General features: G+C 31.9%; 1 protein-coding gene across 2 annotated transcripts; it reads right to left on the reverse strand.

Moving 5' to 3' along the window:
- Window positions 1-5,190: 5,190 nt before the first annotated feature.
- LOC114271214 (lysophospholipid acyltransferase LPEAT2) lies at window positions 5,191-21,413 on the reverse strand. 2 transcript variants are annotated; one of them, XM_028212826.2, is made up of 14 exons: window positions 20,790-21,413; window positions 18,020-18,200; window positions 17,810-17,869; window positions 17,258-17,421; window positions 17,105-17,168; window positions 15,445-15,513; window positions 14,535-14,630; window positions 13,725-13,769; window positions 12,484-12,554; window positions 11,532-11,598; window positions 6,759-6,809; window positions 6,564-6,674; window positions 6,417-6,464; window positions 5,191-5,877 (listed from the first exon to the last, which is right to left on the reverse strand). In XM_028212826.2, exons 1-14 carry the CDS (start codon window positions 21,245-21,247, stop codon window positions 5,731-5,733), a joined length of 1,632 nt encoding a protein of 543 aa, XP_028068627.1. In that variant the 5' UTR covers window positions 21,248-21,413; the 3' UTR covers window positions 5,191-5,730. The 2 variants fall into 2 exon arrangements, with proteins under 2 accessions (XP_028068627.1, XP_028068628.2); XM_028212827.2 differs by lacking the exons at window positions 5,191-5,877; window positions 6,417-6,464; window positions 6,564-6,674; window positions 6,759-6,809 and adding an exon at window positions 9,875-10,044 and having other exon boundaries at window positions 20,790-21,412.
- Between the last annotated feature and the right edge of the window lie 2,076 nt (window positions 21,414-23,489).

The following is a 23,489-nucleotide window of genomic DNA, read 5'->3' on the forward strand; positions in this document are numbered from 1 at the left end:
AATCCTAACGTTTTCTTGTTTAGCTAAGGCGAAAATACCAAAAATCACTCGATAAGAATTGATTGCTAGTTGCATAGGGTTCAACTTATAATAATGAAGAATCTCGCGAAAAAGGATGTTGAGTGGGAGTCGGAGTCCACACTCAGTAAAAGCTACAATGGGAAGGGGCATGGCGTTTTCTGTAGGCATGATGGAGTCATCATCCCCAGCCAATCTCAGATGGACATCGGCAGGGATGGAGAACTCTTGCCGAAAGTACTCAAGTTTGGTCGGGGTATCTACCCTATGTCTTCACATACCCTATGTCTTCACATACCCATGATATCGGCCTAAATTAGAAGGGTTGAAATTCAGAAGGAAGATGTTTCTTATTAATGGGACCTCGGCAAAAACCTAGGTTTGGGCTGGTACAGAAATTTGTAAGGAATGTTTCAGTTTTGCCCTAAATCGTGGGTTCTACAAACAAATCCCAAACCTAAAGCTATGAAGATGAAGATCAAAGGCACAGATCTGGAAAAGATGCAAAAAATAGAAAACAAAAACGAAGTTTCAGAAACAAGAATTGGGATGGGCTATCAAGAACATGAAGAATACAAGAGTATATGGCCAAGAACAGTGACAAAAGTACAAATAAGTGATGAAACAGTGCGTGTGTTCAAAATGTGGGCAAAGGCAAAATCATGGATGAATACGTTCAGATGTACGATTTATAAATTAAAAAAGCTTGAAACAGTACAGTAATGGTGACAGCAAAAGAAGAAGAAACATTATGGAACTGAAAACGAAAGGAACAGTAGCTTACCAGAAAATATGAAGCCGGTATGAAGATTGCCGAAGTCAGACGACAGTTACAGATGTAACGAAGACAACGAAAACTTCACAGGAAGAACGAAAGGTAATTACAGAGCTTGGAGCTTGAGCAATGGCGGATTTGAAAGAAAGAGTTTAGAGAGAGAAAAAGCAAGAGAAATCAGATGCAAAAGTGAAGAGACGGGAAAAAGTTTTTGATTAAACCGTAACGGCGGCAAAAGCAATCAATACGCCTAGAAGAACGGGGGCGTCAGTCGGTGCACATGAAGAAAGAGGCGGTTAATAGGTGCGTCACGTGTACGGACCAGTAAGAGGGAAACCCGTGGCTAAAACGGTTGGGTTGAAGTGCATGACAGCTCATGCGCGTAAGAGTTCCTTAAAAATCTTAATTTTTTAGGGAAAGCATGTCGGCTTGAAATGAAAGATCTCGGCTGTCAAATTTTAAGCCGATTTACTGGAAGAAAATACAGATATAGGTTCCATCACCTCAGAATGCCAAGGTAATAAAACCTAGGGGCCAGTTGTAGGAATGTATTTTCTGAATACTAACACGTGGCAAGGTGACGCCGACATGTCAGCCGAGGTGCCACGTGTTCGGGTTATGACGCCGAGGTTATCTCGGCAAGGCCGAGGTTATCTCCGAGGATATCGGAATCCGAGATAAGCGGATAAGGGATAAGGGACAAGAGTCCTAGAGTAAAGTGGAGACTTAGCCAGGATAAGGATAAAACTCTTAGGGAGTTTATCTTTATCTCTTGAGGAATCCAAAGTAAGTACAGAACAGGAATTCATAGAAGTCAGGCTTCTAGTGGGATTAGGATTGAGTTGGCTATAAAAGAGAGGCACCCCCGTGGGTCAAAGGTACACAGTTTTATGCTTTGAGTAGTAAATTTAGCACTTGATTATCTTTGAGAGATATACTGACTAGATCGTCGGAGTGCCCCCGGGTGGAAGAACCACCGCCGGATCTTTTTCTTTCTGTTACAGGTTAGCTGAAGCCATCTATTCTGCCAGTGCTTTTCTAGCTGATTACTAGGCGGACAGTGTAGTCGGAAAATTACCCACACATATAGTAATAAGGTACAATTTTTTTAATTAGAAAAATGCAATTGAATTAAAATCAAACATTCTATGAATAATTTCATTTAGTAGAAATAAATTTTATAATATTCAACTTATGGGAAAAATTTTAATCTCTTCATACACTTGCTAAGTTATTTTTAACTAAAAATAAAAATTTTCACATTAAATATCAATCGGACATGAATCAAAATAATACCATACAACAATATGAAAATAAATAAATTAAACTAATATTAAAATAATTATGAAATAACACAACAAGATATGCTCTCCTAATTGGGAGCCCTACATTTTGTTCAAAATTGGGGGCCCGAGGCGACGGCCTTAGTGGCCTCACCTCAGGGCCGGCCCTGAAGGGACACAATAGATAGAGAGAGAGAGAGAGAGAGAGAGATTCGATAACGGAGAAGTTGGTAGAGAGAGAAGTCAAATTTTTCTGTGATATATAGGTGTCGAGGTTGAAGGACCTTAGACATTATAAAATAATATTGTGGATCTCTTCCATTACTAACATGAGAGGGGAACCTTAGACTAATTTTCCCATATTTTTTCAATTTACTCAACAACAAACACTCATAAAAAATTGAATGAAAATCTGTTTGTTGATGTGATTAAAAAAAATAAAATCATAAATCATTCAAAACATACAATTTTTTTTAGTAAAAAGCTATAAAAAAAAAAAAAAAAAAAAACTACTAAAATAGCCAAATTCCCATAGGTCTTATTTGGAAATAAGTTATTTTATTTAACCTTTTGACTATTTTAACCTGACTGAAAAAGTTGTATTTAGGATGATAGTTGGTTTTCTTTTTTTCTTTTCTTTTTTTTTTTAATAATTGATTTGATGGTTGTCAAAAAAAAATTAAAATGATTATGATTTGAATGTGACATTTTGTCTTAACTATTTTAACATATTTTGTTTTCATTGGCTATTTTAGTTACCAAAAAAAAAAAAAAAAGAAGCCTCCAATGCAATGGTTTGAGGCTAAAATAGCCAATAAAGATAAAAAAATGTTAAAATAGCCAATAATATAAAAAATGTCTCACAACTATCTATTTAATTATAAAAAAATTCAAAAATCAAGACAAATATAATTTTTTTTTCATCTCATAAAATGGTTAAAAATCAAAATACCAACTAAAATAACTAAGTTTCCAAACCAGACCTCCCCTACCCCCTTTATAATTCTCTTCCACTGCACCGTGCGCAACAGCAACTATTGTGCATTTTATTGGGCCCAATTTAATATTTTAAACCTCTCATATTTTAGAAGATATTGGATAAAACATATCTGTAAAAAATCATATTGATCAGATATCGGTAGTTCTCTCATCAAATCACATTTGTATGTAAACAAATAAATAGTAAGTGTAATTTAAAATATAAAACTACATGTAATTGTGATTTGATTAAAGGGTTATAGATATCCGATCAGCATAAATTTTATAAATGTGTTATACTCAATGTTTTTTAAAATGTGAATAGTTCAAATTATCATATTATACCTTAAAATAAACTTAATTAAATATACAACAATTATTGTTATGCATAATACGCAGCAAAACAACAACCACTAAAACCCTTAACCCCTACATGGTGGTAATTTGTCATCACCAACAACTAAACAGTACACCATTATATCCGCTTCTTTCTAGACACCACTAACATCTCAGAACCACATCCAATCACCATAACCTTTTCAAACCAACATTATTGAGCAACATCTCTCTCAAACTCAATTGTCATTTAGTAGATTTAGAGGAGAGAAGAGGACGATGGAGTGTGGGGTTTCAATTGGAGGCAACGTGGTTGCAATTCATTCAATTTTGGACAAACGTTAGATGTTGGATCAAATTGAGAAAAAATAAAATTATAGGACCAAAGTTTTTTTTTTTTAATAGAAAAAAAACTTTAAAAGTTAAAATGAGAAAATTTTGAAATTTTAGGTGGCAAAATCCAATTTATCCAAATTAGTAATAAGAATGTGTTGTTATGTCATCGTACCACACGAATGCTGATATATCATTTTTCGTAAAAAAATGAAAAAGCTAACATATGCATTCCAACTTATTAACAAAAGTTAAAAATGGAAATAAGGCATGTTTGGTTTTGTTTGGTTTTTAGAATTTTTTTTCAGTTTTTTTTTTTAAATTAAAAATTAATGTGGTGAAAAAATGAAAAAAAATTACTCACTATTCTTATGTAGTTATATCTTTTTGGAGGGAAGAAATAAATTTTAAAAATAATATTTTTAATATTTAATTTTTTTCAAATTAAATCTATTTTTAAAAAAAAAATCAGAAAATACTTTTAAAAATTCAAACCAAGAACAAAATATCTCTCCGTTACATCATCTACCATGGCACAAGTAATTTATTTTTTTTGTTTAGGCACAAAGTAAGAGCTATTTGTCGGCTAAATGATTCAAAAATTAATTAAGAAAAAATAATTGATAAAATAGTTTGCCATCTATCACATCTTAATTAACCAGTTTGTTATCCAACAATCAACATTTCGATCTGAAATGATAATTATTTTTTTTAATTCTTGTTTCTACATTAATTAAATAACTCTATTGATTTTGATAGTAGATAATTATAAGAAAAAGATTATTCTACCAAATTTGTACACCAAAATGATGTGACAGTATTATTTGTGTAATTGTAATAAGCTCTTTATTCTAAATTGATAAATTTAAAAACAAAAAGAGAAAATTTCTCATATCAAAGCCCAACCAAATTATTATGCATATTTTTTTCATATAAATTTATTACATCCTAATTAACCAGTTTATCATCTATTAATCAACCTTTTTCGCTAAAATAATTTTTTTTTTAAATAATTAGTTCTACATTACTTAAATAACACTCTATTTTGATTTTAGATAATTATAAGAAAAATATTATTATACCAAAATGATGTAACAGTGTTACTTGTGTAATTAAAGACATCTTAATAGGCTCTTTATTTTAAATTTGATAAATTGAAAAAAAAATAAAAAATTCTCAACTTACAACCCACCTAGTCATTATGCAAAAAAAATTCATATAAATTATCTATTTGTATTTCCTTATAAAATCATTTATGACCTTTTCTTTTAACTTTTTTTTAAAAAAATACAGGGTGAAATTTGTTTGTAGCAAGGGCGGGTTTGGACAAAAATTATTTCCAGTGGAGTTTTTTTATTTTATATTTTTTTTACAACTATTTAAAATTAATATTAATATTAATATTAATAAAATGAAAACATTATGATCCAATCCATCAACACAAGTAAAACAATACAACAATCCAAGTTTACAACCAAAAAATTTATAAAATATATTATTTAAAATAAATATAATCAAGTTGAGGTGGGAACTAAAACTCATCCCTACCCCTAAACTTTCATAAGGTGGGAAGAAACTGTATATTTCTAGATGAGTATGATCAAAGCCGGTTGGGGAAACCAAACATGACTGTCAAAAGAGCACACCAAGTGATATGCTTCATACAATCAACACCAAAGGCTATTTATAAGATGATCCTTAAATCCTTTTTTTTTCCCTCCTGTTTTTGCGCGCAAAAAAGCAACAAAATAAATACAAAAAGGTGATGCGGGGGGGGGGGGGGGGGGGGGGGGGGGGGGGGGGGGGGAAGAAGAAAAAGAAAAAAGAACCCCAATAGAACTATCCAAACTCTGTCAAATTTTCACAACCAACCCTGCAGTGAAATATTTGATATAAACGCTCACTCCAGTCCTCTCTTGTGAAGAAGCTAAAATGTTTCACAGAGCCAAACTTATAATAAAAATCAACCCATCAAACCGTTCATCATACGATTCCTTTAGCATCTTATCACCGACTTTCTGACAAGTTCTTGTGAATTAACTTGGGTGAGAAAAGTGCTATGAGTAGTGGATTTCTTCTTAAGCAAGTACTAAAATCATCCTTGCTGATCTTCCCATCATTATCAGTATCAAATAGTTTAAAGAGTTCATGGATCTGCAAATGTAAAATCCAACAAAGCTTTAAGTAGGAAAGACATGTTGGGTTTATAAAACTTTCACAGCTTGTTTGAATTGGGTGATTTGAAAAGAACCAAAAAGAAAAGAAATGCATATTTCTTACTTCATAAATGGAGAGAAACCAATTTCTTTTATAACCCTCATGTTGAATCTCTCAAAAAGTGAAGAGATTGGGAGAAAAGATAACAAATTAATGTTTTTTCATAATACCAAAACTGCCCTTTATAGAAGAAATAAAAAAAGGGACACCTATAAAAAGTTACTTTGGCAATGTAACAAGCAAGAATTTATTTTCTTTTCTTTTAAAGAGTTTAACCAAAAAAGATAGGTGATAAATCATTCACTTTTCTCCCCTATTTATCCAAACAAGAGGGAGAGAAAACACAATCTTTTCTCTTCTTTTCTTCTCTCCGAGGTTCACAAAGGGAGGAGGAAATGTTGAAACTATAAATATAAGATTAATGTATGGATTACATGGACATGGCTATTGAACCAATAAGAGTGTTGATTACTCACCTCATACTGATTCAAGTTTGGAATCGCTTGATTAATGGAATCTCCTAACTGTGCCATGTGCATTTACCAACCAAGAGTGCAAAAATTAAAGCTTATCCAATTAAATAAATATAAGAGAATATCAAGAAAGAGAAGAAAGAGATGTACTTCTTGCTCGGCAATGTAATGGTTTCCATCAGCATGACACTCGGTGAAGGCTAATTCACAGGCTTGTCTGAATAGCGGTTGCTTTAAGACATGAGCTGACCCATATACAAACTGCAAGCAGCAATATATTAAATTTCATTTTCTGTGTAACTGTGTGTGTGTGAGAGAGAGAGAGAGAGAGAGAGAGATTGTTACCTGCTTGAATGTTATTTTACCCCTTTTCTCCACATCAAGGAGTCCAAATATCTACAACACAGAACAATCTCCATGAGGTAGACGATGAAATCAAGCGATGAATAGAATCAAAAAAATCAAGTAGCTGTAAATTGCAATTGTTTTGTTTCACTCCATGGAAATCAGGTTCCCGAGTTAAACACCAAGCAAAAAAAAAAAAAAAAATGGAAAAATAACTAATACGTCCTATTTTACTGTCAAGATTACTATCAAGTTCTATCAAATTTTAATATGGACAACTAACTCCTATTTGTGATAAAATATTCCCAAAAAATTCATTACTTCATAATGGTCTATCTTATTTCAATTTTACCCTTATGATTTAATACGAACAACAATTTAAAATTAATTAAAATTTAAATTTTAATTGTAAAAATTATTAATATTATATTTAAAAACACATAAATAACAAACGGATCCAAAAAAAGCATAGTATAAAATGCATTATTTTCTGTTATTTAAATTATGAATTTTTTTAGTGTAAACAATCTAAAAAGGCTAAATTCTATTAAAATTACAACATGCTATGAAAAATAACTATGAAAATTTTATATATTTCTTAGGCCTTGTTTGGGATAAACTAAAAAAGTCAAAAAATTGCTAAAAAAGCTAAAAAGTCTATACTATTCAAGAGTAGCTTGTGGGGGAAGCCACTAGGGCAAAATAACCTTTGAATTCAACTACCCAAAAAGTCAAAAAGTTAACCGTCAAAAAGTCAAAAGGGGAAAATGGTCATTTTAATTATACTATAATATTTTATTACACATCTTTTCGTAAAAAATCAAAAAGTTATTCCAAACATACATTTTTTTTTTCTCTACTTTCTTAACCAAAAAGTCAAAAAGTACACTCATGTAGCACAATCCCAAACAACTACTTATGCCTCGTTTGGGAACAGACTAGTTTAGTAATTTTTTAGCTATTTGGCTAAAATATGAGCTAAAAAAAACTAGTATGTTTGGAATGAATTTTTTATTTTTTACGAAAAGATGTGCAAAAAGTAGAGAGAAAAGAGAATCTTTGACTTTTTTATATAAGTTGTTGGCTTTTTAGCTAATTTAATAACTTTTTGGCTAAAAGGGAGGGTTCCCGAATGAGGCCTTAATGTATGAGATAGTTGATGAATTTTATACTTAATACTTTTGTTTAAGAATTCATTTAATTTCAACAATTAAAATATTTTTATTATAAAATTTTAAATAAATAAAAACTATTTATGAAATTTTTGCTTCATACTTTAATGAGAAATATAAAATTAAAATAAAATAAAAAAATAGATTTATTTGTTAATATAAAAATATGATAAAATTTAATAGCAATTTTCAAAACAAAATAGAATTTACTGATAATTTTTTCATTGTGATTTATGATTATTTTAAGGGCACTCGACCTATAAATCCAAATTGAATTTTGTTTGATCAAAAGTCTACACTCTAAAATATTTTATCCATAAGGACATGGTTAAGCAAAATGATCAGAATACCCATATATATATATATATATATATATATATTGTATACACGATCAAATGAGCCAAACACTCACCCCCTCCTCTTCTCTCTCTCTCTCTCTCTCTCGCGTCCTCTACTCTGCCCCACTCTCTCCACTCTCTCTGCCAACCAGATCTGCCCCTCCGCTGCCGTTGACGTCGAAGTTGTCTCTCTTCCTCTCTTCCCTCTCTACAACTGCGATGCAAATGAACTCGTCAAGTTCGATGGAGATTCAAAGTTGAATCAACTTTCGATCGACAATAGGGAGTTGAAGAGCTTGAGCTTTTGTTGTTTTTCCAGCAAAATTAGTCGATGGACTTCTCATGCGCCGCTTTAACTATGAACCCTCCACAATAGTGACTTCAGCCATCGAGATCCAGATCGGTTTCCATCGTGAGATCCAGATCCGACACTAGCTGTGAAATCCAAATCCAGATCTAGATCCAGATCCAACCCTCCTCGATCTAGATCATCATAGATCGATTACTCCAGTTTCATTGCCGGCATCATGTTCCGTTACAAGCTTGGCTCATGGCTTGCTATTCATATTCTGTGCTCAAATCACTTGCCAACTATGTTACACGAACTCTTCAAAATAAATCAAATACTCATGTCGGACACCCGACACTCGAACAAGGGTATGGAATGTGTTTGATACTTTTCAACGGATACTTTTTATATAATTGTATATAACACTATTATTATATGTACATATTATTATATAATTGCTATAAATGTCTTTTTAACACTATAAGTTACATAGAGTACTATTTTATCACACATACTTAATTAAAAATATAAATATAACAATTTTTTTTTGCCAAGTCTACGTATCCTTAAATTTATTGTTTGACGAGTCCAACATCTATATTTATGGCTTGCTATAAATATAACAATTTATTGTTTGATCTAATGAAGTGTGTGTAGGTGTGTAGGTGATTTGTTGAAATTTGGAGTGACCTTTTTCTTTTTTCTTTTTTCTCTTTATCTGTTGTTGGTGTTGTTATGGGTGTGTGTGGGTGATCTGTTGAAGTTTGGAGTGATCTTTTTGTTGTTGTTAATGATGATGATGAAATAGATATTTGCAACATATTAAATCTTTGTTGTTGATATGAATAGATAGAGATAAATTTGTTATTGTTGTTGTTGTTGTTGTTGAATTTGAATTTTATTTGTACAGATAGTGGGAAGAGAGATAGATTTAAATAGATAAGGAAAAAAAATTAAACAGATAATAAAATTTGGACAGATATTTGAACAGATAAGGGAAAGAATTTGAACAAATAGTCAAAAAACTAAACAAGTAAAAAAAAAAAATTGAACAGATAATCCAAAAAATCAATAGATAGATTATGAGGTAAAATTAAAAAAAAAAATCCTTGAAAACAATAAAAGGATTTCTCACCAAACTATTTCACAAAGGGTGGACCTCTCACTAATAAAAAATATCCAGTAGACCTAATCTATGAAGTATGAGTACTCTAAAAATAGTGTCGTACGAGTACCGAGTACTTACCAGGTGCGGGTACGCGTACCGATACGGCGGCATGCGTATTGGGTACGGCAAAAGAGGGTCTGGTACGTTTGGTTCATTTGGGTACAGTATAGGTACGCCATTGGTACGTCATTGGTATGTTTCGAGTATGTCAGGGCCAATTTTTTTTTTTGCCCTTGCAGATCAGCAATTGTTATTATTATTATTTTTTTTGTGCTCTTGCAGATCAGTAATTTTGATGTTTCTCTGCTGTCCTGTCTGTCTGTATGAATTGTATAAGCATATCAGCAAATGATTTTGATGTTTTTAAAAAGCAATTTGAACCAAAAAAAATAACAAGGCCTATAAAGGGTAGTTCTGTGTATGACCATGCATTATGCTTTTGCTTCTGCTTCAGACCCTCCTAGAATTTCTTTATAAAATCTTTAATCATAACAAACTTTTAAAGTTTATGCACAAAACATTATAAATTGATACTGTATTAGTTGATTAATAGTGGTTGGGAATGATGCAATTTTATGTATTATGCAAATTGCGATTGACAACCTGCACCAATTAAGAATTTTTTTCCCTTTACTGTTGGCAATTAACTTTAAACCTTTCTTTGGTCTCCTGTTATTTCTTTGGTCTCACCCTATAAAAATAGCAAATTAATGAGCAAAAAGAAAGATTTTAAAAATAAATTATGATCACAAATTCACAGTGCATAACATGTCAAAGTGAGAGATTTCACAAATATTATTTTTAACGCTTAATGATTTATATTTAAAAAAAAAAATATCGACGTACTGCAGCCGTACTCGTATCATACTTTTTTTGAGTTTTGCCGAATCGGCGTACCTGCACTTGCACCCGTACTATACTCGTAACCCGCACCCGTGCTTCCTTGGACCTAATGCCTTAGACAATTGCTAGATTGGACTTTTCACTAATTTTCTCTTATTTTAATACAATATCACAATTTTTACAATTAAAAAATATGATTTACTTGGATTAAAAATACGTAACAAATTACTGTTCATATTAAATAAGGGGTAAAATTGAAGTATCATGCACCACTATGGAATAATAGCCCTGTTTGGTAGGGCTTATTTCAGCTTTTAGCTTAATTTAAATTATTTTGATGTGTTTGGTTCAGCTTAACAATACCGCTTATACCTTTTTGTAAGTCAAAAATCAACTTATTCTTTGAGTGGGGGAGGAGAAGCTTAATTTATAAGTCAAAAATCAACTTATGTTCACAGTTATAAGTTATAAGCTGGTAAGTTATATGCTATAATCACTTTTCCACAACTCTACCAAACAAGGCCAATAAACTTTTTGAATATATTTTATAAAAAATAAGACTTAATTGTCTACATTAAAACTTGATAAGACTCAACAGTAATCTTAAGAGCAAAATAGAATTTATTGGTTATTTTCCCAAAACAATTTACTCAGGTCTCTACTTTCTTTCCATGACAAATGCTTCGTGTCATGTCCATCCATTCTTGACTCTAGGTAGGGTTTGGCTTTGATTTCACTAAAAAAAGAAAAAAAAAATGGAGGTTAACATTATAAATGGAATCATTATTCACCATTGCAAGTGAATGATCATTCCATAGGGTGGTCAAGGAATGAGCATTCCATTTCATTTTAGTGAATCAAACATAGCATAAGACCTATTTTTGTCTCCATAGTTAATACAATATTGCATTTTCCTTTTACCCATTAAAAAAATAAAAATAAAATAATAAAAGAGTAACTGACCTTTTCAGAAAGGCTGCAAGACTTCAATCTCAAAACCCTGGAGAAGTCATGGATTTTAACATGTCCACTGCGAAAAAGGACGAAAACAGTGAGATAAAGTGGTCTTGCATTGCCACCAATTAAAACGCTATTGATATAACATGAACTTAGATGTATTTTGACAAACTCAAAAAGAAAATAAAGCATTTTAGTGTTGCAGAATTCAATTAGGACAACATTCATCATATTTAGATATACAGTATGAATCTTCAGTTTAGAAGCAGTACAGTATATTATTTTGGTCACAATAACAAACAAAATTGAGCTCACATGTACTCAAATAAGGTGTAAAACAAAAAAAAAACAGAAAATTCACAGCAACAGCAGGTTTATCCAGTACGACTAATGTACAACATACTGATGATGGAGAATAACCAGAAACGCTCATGATTAGCATCAATTCCAAACTTTCCGAGGATTTGCCATATGTACGAAAAATGAAAAGAAGCAATACCATATACTTTCAGATTAAGCAATGGCATATCTAAAATGATTTGATGCAGCCACCAGAAGCCCACATTTGCATCATTTGCATGGATGCAGCATTAATTCAATGGAAGCATTTATTTTCTAAAATGACCTCAAATTTTTTAGAAAAAAATAAAATAAAAAATACACAAGATAGAACAAAATGAAAAGAAAAGAAAGAGAAAGAGAAAGAAAACCCTCATCACTCATCCATGATTCAAACACACTATCCAATAATCTTATGTTAGAGAATGAAGGAAAGTTGACAGCATTGCGCAACTTGCATGATGTAGGCATGGTGGCATCTAACAGCCAGATGAACAACTCGAGCAACTTCAATTAGAAGTGTAATAATAATGGTTCCTTGCGAAGACAATCAAGGCATGCATGACAAATACATGTAAAATATGAACATCACCAAAATTAACAATTCACGCCAACATACCTGGAATCTGGATTCATGGAAAGAAATGTATCCAGGAAGTCCATAGCTTCCAAACTGCTTAAATGGAATGTCTGGCAAACAAGAGAGGTAAATCAATTCAATATTCCTTTCAGTTGGGTAATTACTATGAAATTGGAGGTAATCCATTCACAATGAACTAGAATACTGTACACAAAGAGATTAATTTGATTAAGAGGATCAATACAAAGACTTTCATTGCACATCAGATTACAAAAAAATTATTGCCTTCAATCTTTTCAGAAATATTTAAGATAATTTGTGGTAATCAAATTATGTGAAACTTTTCCCCGCCCCTGATAAATAAGGTGGTACTTTATTACAACCCAAGAAACCCCAACAGAGAGGAGGCATTTATTTTTGCAGAGAATAAATAACAAGATTTTAGCTTTAAACCCAAGACATAATTAATACACTTTAGGACCCTACTTATATAGTTATACATCAATGCTTGTTTCAAAACCGACATCTCAACAGTAATTCTCTAGTTTTTTAAAAGATAGCTTGAAGGTATAGAACCACACAGTATGCATTCGGGGTCTTACATGAGCACCCAAAAATTCTTCAAAAGCCAGTGTTTATGAGTCCATAAATCTTGTTACCATCATTCCAACCAAAAGATACAACATCATGTTCCTTTTATTTTTTTTCTTCAAATTTTGCATTCTACATATAATATATATACATATATATATATATATATATATATATGACCAAAAAAGATAGAAAAAGAATAAAAAAATACTTAAGGTAAGGTAATGCCTATTGTGCAAAGCATATAATGAAGTCTTTAAAGGTTGGACAGTCAGTTCAATGAGCAACAAAGTTTCTGTCTTGAAAACAATGTGAATATTGAAATATATAGACCATATAGTACAATACTCCTTAATATGTACCATTGTAACTAACCAGGTCCATCCAAAAAGCAGTTACATTAACTTGTGCAAGAGACATGATTAAGCATTCAAGAAATAAAGCATGCCTCTCTCTCAGCTCGAGGAGAATGGCCAGTAAGCTATGTAGTTGTGACATTGTCTTCTATGGTTTTAGTGTTCTCATTGTATCTTGTAGATTGCTATAGTTTATGGGATCCATAAAAAGAACTCATTCCAGAATATCATTTTTACCATATACAACAATACAGAGATATGAATCAAATAGTAGTTTATGCACATCAAAACACAATAAATATATTAGTATCAATCATTCAAGTATAAACTCACCGATTCCACCTTTTTCATTTCAATCATATAAAGTGTAGGATTTTCCTGCAAAGCATACCAAGCAATGCCAAAAATTAGGACCCCAAAGTGAACAATATCTGTTTTGTCTAGGCAAGATTTAATGAAAAAATTTTAAGGCTCCAGCTTTAGATTGCAGGACTAAACAAAGAAAGTTCAAGTTCTATGTATCAGCCTAATTTGGAAGCAAGTTGAACCTGGCAAACCAGTGTCCACATAATCTAAGATGCAGAGCACAAAGAATGTATACTCTTCCCACAAAACTACTACTTTGAACTTGTATACAGGTTTTTTTCTTCTTCCATGTACCGTAATTGACAATTCATTGTTTACTAGAAAAATAGAGTAGGAATTTACATTAAAGTTGTACTGAATTTACATTAAAGTTGTACTGTATTTACATTGTCAAGATCTCTTTTGAACCCTAGCTTAGATGGAGAGATCTCCTTGCTGGAAATTGAAGGAATACAAGACCATTCACAAGCACATTACTCTCTCATTACTGCTCTACTTCATTTTTCACCTCTTCTATCTTTTCAAAATATTCTGAGATCCTAGCACTATTTACTTGTCACTAACATATATTTGTCATTAATATGAAGACTACTGCAACTTCCATTTTTATCTACCACATCAATTTTCAAGGTTCATTGCCACAAAGGGCCTCAAATTAAGTTAGAGCTGAAATCAAGGGCTTTATAACATGCTTGAATTTAGTACTAGATCATTAGTGCAGACCTACTAGCAAGATAAACTGTGAAAGACATGACACACAGAGCAAGAAAAGTGCACCTGTTTGGACTCGGCAGCTTTTGCAAACAGCATGAAGTCCCCGTACGCATGACCTGTTTGTACGACATTAAGAGCAGTAGCGATAGCATGGCCAGTCTGCACATATCCATCAGGCATGAAGTGATAGATTAAATTCAATAATCTATATAAACAACTCAAAGAGAATGATATATACTTCAGGCAGCTCTGTGGCATACCAAGAAATATCCAAAATGGAGTGCAGCTGTTAGATAATCATCATATTAACAAATCAAGGATTCTTCTCCATTTACCCACATTACAAAGAAAAAATTCTAAGAACCAAGACAGTGCACCAACTGCCACTAAAAACATGCATGAGAGAGAGAGAGAGCAAAATATAAGACTAACCGCAAAAAAATGTTCCTTCAATTATAAGAAATTAAATTACACACATACAAGACATAAAGGTTGTCAATTATGCAGTTACATCCAATTTAATTGGTACCGTGTGGCATTCATTTGGGACCAAATAACCAGGCAAGGAGCAAACAACTCATGAATGAAAAGATTTTGACACAGATTTATCATTAAAAAACATAAATAAATGTAACTGTATATCCAAAGTCAAGAAATGAGAAATTAACTGATTCTTTGTGCACAGATGCCGCAAAAGACAGACTTCCCATTTCCTGGGTTAATAGGACCAAGTGCAATAGAAATATACCACGGAAACACAATTACAATAAATAAGATGTGTTAAAACATGCTCAGGTTTTGCATTGCTTTCGAAACAAGTATATGAAATACAAAGATGTTAACAATGTATAGAACCAACAAAAAATTGTATGTAATTTAATTGCATGCGAAGAAACTTTGATGTATAAGCATGATCTTAATATCAAAATAAACCAATGAAGCAGCAAGAATAAATAAAATAGTGCAGACTCACCCTTTTAGCAAAATGGACAGCATTTTCCTTTTGATTTTCAAGGGGTGAAACAACAGGAAGATACTCCACCTATACAATTTAACAAATAACCTCAATCAATTTATTACCAACATACAATACAAGTAATGCAGTACCAAAAAATTCCAATTAAATAGGTATGGTTGCCTTGTTTGTATGCATGTATATCTAAGCTGATGCATAATAAGTATTGTCTGCTGCGGTCTATAAAATATACACGCACATGTAAGGTCAAGATGCAAATTCTAAGACAATATCTGCTATATGGACGTAAAAGCACTGCAATGTTCTTTCACGATCTTATTGCAGCATTAGATGATTAACAAATAAACACATTGGCTATTACAAGCCAAAACACTGTTATTGCACTGCCCATAAGTTACCCAAAGCAGAAATTGGCTCGTTGACTTCAATTCTCAGAGACACTTTGTTCTCCCATTAAAACTATCCAACTTTATATTATGGAATGGCATGTTCTGTTCTTGGCACGGAAAATATCATTTGCAGTATGAATGTCTTTTGAAGACAACAGCTACCCCAGGTATAATAAATTTGAGAGAGAGAGAGAGAGAGACCACTTACGTGCACACAGGAAACTCTGTTATAGTAGTCTGTTTCAATAGTGAAGAACCATTTGATTTCAAAGAAATGAATTAGAATGAGGAGATTCTATCCGATGGATGACATTTCAGCCAATTTAATGTTTTAACTCTTTTTACTCTAGAGGGTCATAAGAGATCTTCTTTTCCTTGGAAAGGGGTGTGGGCTACAAAGGCCCATCCAACATAGCTTTCTTTGTGTGGTGTGCAATGTATGAAAGATACTTACTATTGATAATTCGAGTAGAAGGCAAGAACATTTTAATTGGTGTTGCATATGTAAGCCTGATGGATGAGTCGCTAAGCCATCTTATTCAGTATGAAGTGGTGCGGTATTTATGGTCTTTGATCCTCATGTTTGGTGTGAAATGGATGTTCCCTCAGAGGGTGGGGGAGCTTCTTTGTTCATGGACAGGTCAAAGGAGCATGAGTGAGAGGACGAAGAAGACTTGGTGTTTGGTTCATCTAGAATTAATGTGGTTGGTAAGGGAGGAACGGAATAGAACTTTTGAAGGAAAGGAAGAGCTATTTTGAGCATCAAGACTAGAATATTGTCCTTTTTTGTATAGTTAATTTCAGTGATGGTCAATCCATCCTTGAACCAACTTTTTTATTTTGTAGAGCCCTTTGAATAGGCTTTATATGTATAGATGAGATAGGTATTCCTTTGCATACAGGTTGCACTCCCACGGTGCCTCTCTAAATCTTTATTAATAATATTTCCTCATATATATATAAATTATTAACATGACAAAGAAATATAAGGAAAAACACGAAGAGAATCATATGGGTACTTTTTCCTTTTTCTTTTTTTTTTTTTTTTGGCTTTTTAAATTTCATATGCTTATTAATTTTCCAAAAAGATATAGCAAATCGGGGCATTACTATAAATGATTTGCCACCTCAGACCTTATTATACAGAAATCTAACAAGAAAACAAATACACACTAAACTACATTTTCGGAATATGCAACTTCAGAAAAATAAATAAATTAATCACTCAGTCACAGAGGCAATGGGGGACTACTTCAGCTACGGCATACCTCCATGAAATTGTGAAACTGCGTAAACATTCTAAACATGAGCATCGCCAAAGTAACATTTCCCCTACACAAAATGGCAGGCCATACAAAGCAGTTTGGTCAGATATTTCAAACGATTCAACCAAATTGGATTCAAGTAAAGAAAACTCCTACCAGGATTGGTCGAAGTGTACATGGGGATAGCGAACAATCACTGGCTGGACAGGATATCCAGGGATAAATGCACCAAGTTGGAAAGAAATGAGAAGTCTTCCATTTGTTGTTGTTCCCTCGGGAAATAAAAGCAAACGAGGAAATCTATTGGAAGAAGCCTTTCTCTGTATTCAGATCCTTGAAAGTACATTTCTATATCAAATAGCTTATATATTGATAAAACTTAATATTCTAAAAGCTTTTCAAGCAAGAATATAGCAACTCTAGATATAAACCCAATAAGCCATTGATAACATTGTTAGGATGTGTTCTTAAACAACAACGTCAAGTTCAAGCAATTTAACCAATATATATTGCAGGAAACAAGTTTCACAACCACAAAACAACCAAAAAAACATTTCAGTAATCATCATATATTTATTAATAACAAGACAAACAATACAACAAAACAAGTAACAACATCATCCTAAATAACTAAAAGAATTCATGAAAACTTCAGCAAGAGAAAAAGAATCAGAATACGTAGTTAGTGAAGTCATAGAAATGTACTACCTTTATTTCACTAACAGCATGCTTCCTTGATGATGATGAGAACCTATTAACATAAATAACCTACAAACATAGAGAAGTGAGAAAAAGAAAGATTTGTTATCCAATTTAGTTAACTTGAATGCACAAAACTGAATCTGAAAAATAATGACAATAAGCTCATCCAAAAAAAAAAAAAAAAAACTTTAATATACGGAATGGATAAATGATTACCTGCATTGCTCTGATTATGGTTCCAACAAAAGGTATGGAATCATGGGATTCAGCCGCAACAATGGTGGGAAACAATTCATAGAAAAAGAAGATAGGTTCAATATATGATACATGATTAGATACAACAATAGGAGCAGTCTCCCTTGGAGCGGGTTTTCCTTTACGTTTTATCCAATGGTAACTGCAACATCCAAAGAAAAAGGGGATCAAATTGAACTTATACATAATGAAAGTGAATGCAGAAAGCAAATTTTGGAGAAGCACATAATTCACAAACTTGATTTTTTGAAGTCCCCACCCCCATATAATATATATATATACACACAGGAACATGTGGTAACCAGAAAGAAGGGAAAGATGACAAGCCAAAATGAAAACTATTTCAACCATGACACCATGAAGAAGTCTAACATGCTTCCTGTCAACCTAACGAAACAACATCCCAAGTAATTGTTGTTGGCCACATAAATCCCTATCATCGTCTAACCAAATTACAGAAATATGTTGACAAATAGAGTTAGCTACATAATTCTCTTTCTGCCATTAATTCCAAGTTCAATAGAGGTTCTGAAATATGGTTCATTTATTGCAACCCACTAATACTGGATTGTGACTAGATGCGTGAAAAATAGGGCACTAAGCACATGTAATGACAAATGTTGTGAAAATTTGTTTACATCAATAAGACTGAGTAATTTGTTCTTCAGAAGTCTTCAAGATACTTCCCGAAAAAAAGCTAGATTAACACATTATTTTCCTATTGGAAACATTACTCATAATTTTCCTAACGGAAACATTACTTATTCTTAAAGAGACTCTTTTGAAACTAGAAAAATCTCTTGAATGCAAGGAATTAGAAAAGAAGTGGCAATAGTTGCTCTAAAAATAAAGAGAGGTGGTCGTCACTTGGATTTGGAAAAAAAGAAAAGTGAAAGGCTGACAGCCCATGTGACTCTTAACTTTCAAGCAGGGGTTATTCTAGAAGAGTCCTTAAAAAATCTAAGCAACTAAATTGAAGAAATGAGGAGATAGCAAGGAAATTTGTTCTATTGAAAAGTTTCTTAGAAACTCAAAGAAAATAGGAGATCAACAAGCGGACTTGCCACCCTATATATCATTTATGGAGCATGTTGATGGAAAGGACACAGAATCAAGAAGTTAATTCTAAAGTGAAAAGCAGATTTTTATGCTCACTGTATAGTTGGGATGTTTATGTCGAGAATTTTAATGCTTTAGTTGATCTATAGGGTCATCTTTGGTTCATTTGGTTACAATGCTGGTAGAAAGTTTTATGCATGTTTTCTAATTTATTGGTAAAAATAATCTTGTAATTTAAACTTTCTAGACAGGATGTGGTAGCTATTCATGGTTCTATCGGTTGGGGATCTATTATTCACTTCCTTCAGTAGACTTATGCAAGTTTTATAACTTACAATCTATGTAACCAACAAAGACTGGGAGTCCGTAGAGGTCCATAGACATCTGCATACTCTTTTGAATTCAATAGATATCACTTCAAGTAGTTTCCATAAGCTTTCAAAACCATTGATATTGCTCGTTTCTGCACTTTGTTATCACTCTTCCCACCCATAAAAAAAATTAAAAAAAAAAACTACTTTGACAATCCCAATCCTTCCTCCATCAACTATTCAATCTTACCAGCTCAAAGTCACATACAACACATGCTATTGTTCCTACCACATAAGCTGTTAACCTTACACCCAAAACATCTTAGTAATTGCTGCCAGAAATCCAAATAACATTTTCCCCAAATTGCCAACAACCAAACTCCTCATACAAGTGGCCAATTGTAACCCTTTCGCCATTCATAAAGCCTTCAGCCTTTCCTCCACTTACTAAAATCCAAGGATCCAAGGCCCACCACAAAATCAATGATGCACATGGTTCACCGAGCCAAAATCCAAACAGCATTTACCCCAAATTGCCAACAACCAAACTTCTACATGTGACCAGTTGTAACCCTTCTTCCATTCATTAACCCTTCAACCTTTACTCTACTTATGAAAATCCAAGGATCCAAGGCCCACCGCAAAATCAATTATAATGGCTCTATCATTACTCATTAGTTCACCATTCTGATCCACACTTTCTAAATTTTATCTAATTTACTTACTATATACAAACAAAATTCTCTCCATTTCACAGGTCACTGCCACCATCAAGCTTGCTTTAAACACTCGACTTCCATTTCCACCAACCACACTCAAAAAGTAATACTCTGGCTATTATTTTTTCTACTTAAACCCACACTAACCAGCCAACCACCGGATCAAGAGCACTCCTAAAATAAATTTAGGGTGACTCTAATTTTAAATACTCTGTTCGGTTCAGTTTCAGATTTTTTTTTTTAATTTTTTATATTAGAAATTAGTTTGACAAAAATAACCCAAAAAATATATATACTTTTAGATTTTTAAAATTTATTTTTTCCCAAAAAAGAGAGAACCATATAAAAAAAAAATTCCCAATTTTTTTCACCAAACTAGTTTTTTTTGTTTTTTTCAAAAAAACAGATTTGAAAACTCAACCAAAGAAAGATTATCAAACAAGCTAACCTGGGTCATTAGTCATTTTAGTACTTCATATACAACTTTGACTCCACAGTCCCCACAAACCACCACAAGTGTTCTCTAGCCTTTAATTTTGCGATCAAACACTCAAAAATTAGATGGCACACTCAAACATAAATATGTATCCAAAAACAGAAATCATATTCAAATTTATCATAAAAAGTCCAGATTTGACTTACCCAAAAGAAAATAGGATGCAGCGACCACAAATTCGAGTCACCCACATGAGCCTACACCTCCATTTCGGCATTGGATTCTGCTTATCCTTCCAACCCTGTAAAGCAAACTTTGTAGCCACAAAACCAACCAACAAAGACAACCCAAACAACACGAGCCTCACAATCGCAATCGGAACACAAATCAAGATCTTCAACCACTCATAAACCCCTTCAATCCTCTGCGTGTGGTTCCTAAACGGATCGATCGTGGAAGTCGCAGGGACTTCGACAGGCCTAGCACCCAGAAACTCGAATGGATTCTCAATTCCCAAATGGGTATTGTTTGTTTGATCATTTTGAATGTTGGGTTGATTGGAATTCCGATCGTCATCGACGGTTATGATGACTTGGGGTTCATCGGCGGGTTGAGATAGGCGGTCCTCAGTGAGAAGAGGACTGATGAGATCGTGTTCCGCCATAGTTGGAAGGTTGTGGCGGAGGAGGGTAAGCAGGAAAAGCTCTCCAATGGAGACCAAAATGTAGAGAGAGAAAGATGAATTTGTAGAGAGAGAATGGAGAGGTATATAATAGTGTGAGAAATGGGAATCAGACAACGTTGCGAGTTTTGTGCTGTTGTTATCTGTTTTGTGGTGTGAATTTGATTTTAAAATAGGAAACACCCTTGCATGCGCCTTTTTGGCTTGAATTTGATTTTAAAATAAGAAAATAGTATGCTGCATGATTGGTATCTTATAATTAAAATAAAAAAAAAAATCATAATTAAACATAATATGAAGTATAATTAAAAAATTCATAAGTCATAATTAATTAAAAAAATAACATAATTAAAAATGCATATGATACACTATTTTTAGGAGGTATGTATTAGAATTTTCCTTAAAAAGAGTTATTTACATCAACACTCACCTAAAGCATAATAGGAAACACTCATATATCTTATAATTATAAAATATATATATATATATATATAATTTTAGTTTTTTAAGTTATAACTAAAAAATTTTTAAAAAATGTCATAACTAAAATAATGTTATAATTAAAAACAAAAATTGATTATAATTAAAAAAGAAAATGATATAATTAAGAGTACATATAATACGTTCTTTTAAATTAGTATATATTAGAATTTCTTATTTTTTAAATATTACTTTACTTTCTTTTTCTTTTTTTTAAATGAACTTGCATATTTTAATTTTTATAATTATAAAAATATATCATTTTAATCCTTGTTGATTCCATCAATAAAAATTGAGCGTTGCAATAATGTTACATCACTATTGACACAAGATATTACTAACCATGCATATTTGGTGTTAGTTTATTTTTTTCTTGAAGTTCTTTTTAAAAAAAATAAATTAGAAATGACCAAAAAAAAAGAAGATTTTTTAAAAATTTTCAAAATATTTTTATTTTTTAGACTCGTCTCGAATAAAAACACATTAACATAATTTTGACAAAAAAAAAGTTCATAAAAAAATGCCTCTTATTTAAATGTTTTCAAACACTTGAAATTTTTAGATGCTGAATTCCATTTTCAAGTTGATAACTATTTTGCCAAATCTTTATAGGTAGTTAAATGGCAACAATGGTAATACTAGGCCCTCGTTTGCTAAGTGGATTTTTAATTTTTTTTAATTAAATTAGTCACAAAAAAATAAATTTAATTAAAAAGTTAATTAGATAAAATATCACATTTTAATCATAATCATTTTACTTTTTATCTCACAAAAGTCAATCCAAATGAATTTTTTAATCCCAAGTTAGTCAAAAAAATCAACTCATTTCTCCAACGAAATCTAATGATATAAAAATATCGTTGTATTTAATTTTTTATTTAAACCATCTCTAAAATAAATATATTTGTATGATTTTATAATTAGATAGGTAATTATATACAGATTGATCAGTAAAAAGATGAAGTAATACTTGTTATAGGTAATTATATACAGATTGATAAGTAAATACAGATTGATAAGTAAAAAGATGAAGCAATACTTGTTAATAGTTTAACAAACACATTTTAATAAATTATGTTTATTTTATTTTATTTTCGGACTACTGCCGATGAGTTTGTACAGTGTTGTTATGGCCTCGTGCATTGCGTGGGGTGAAAATCGACCCTCTTTTTATTTATTTTTATTTTTTATTATGCTAAGGATCTCAAATAATATATCAAATTTTTTATTAAATCTCTTACATGTTGTAGGATTCACACATATATGGATTTGTATGGATTCATATGTTAGGGATTTCAAATAATTTATCAAATTTTCTATCAAATCTCTTATATGTCGTAGAAGTCACATATATGTGAATTTGTATGGATCCATATGTAGTTTTAGTAAAAAATTTAATATATTATTTAGAATTTAGATTTATTTATTTATTTATTTATTTTTATTTTTTTGTGGGATCGCTTTTTTGTCTGCCGTTTTTGCTTTTCATATTCAAAAGATTTTTTTTTTTCCCCTTGATTTTTTTAGACTTAGAATATACGTTCAAAATTATTCTTAAAATGACATCAGCTTGTCTTCTGTTTATATTGTAAATTACATGTTTATTTGGACAGATTGAATATGGAAAAATTATAATGTAACAAATTGATAGTTTTGAAATACGTTTCAAGACTATTTCGCTCGAAATTATGTGTATCTCATATTTATTTTCTCATGAAATTATATGTATGGAAATAACTATTTT

Source organism: Camellia sinensis, chromosome 5, assembly GCF_055761805.1.
Source record: "Camellia sinensis isolate YWXY chromosome 5, ASM5576180v1, whole genome shotgun sequence".
NCBI lineage: Eukaryota > Viridiplantae > Streptophyta > Magnoliopsida > Ericales > Theaceae > Camellia > Camellia sinensis.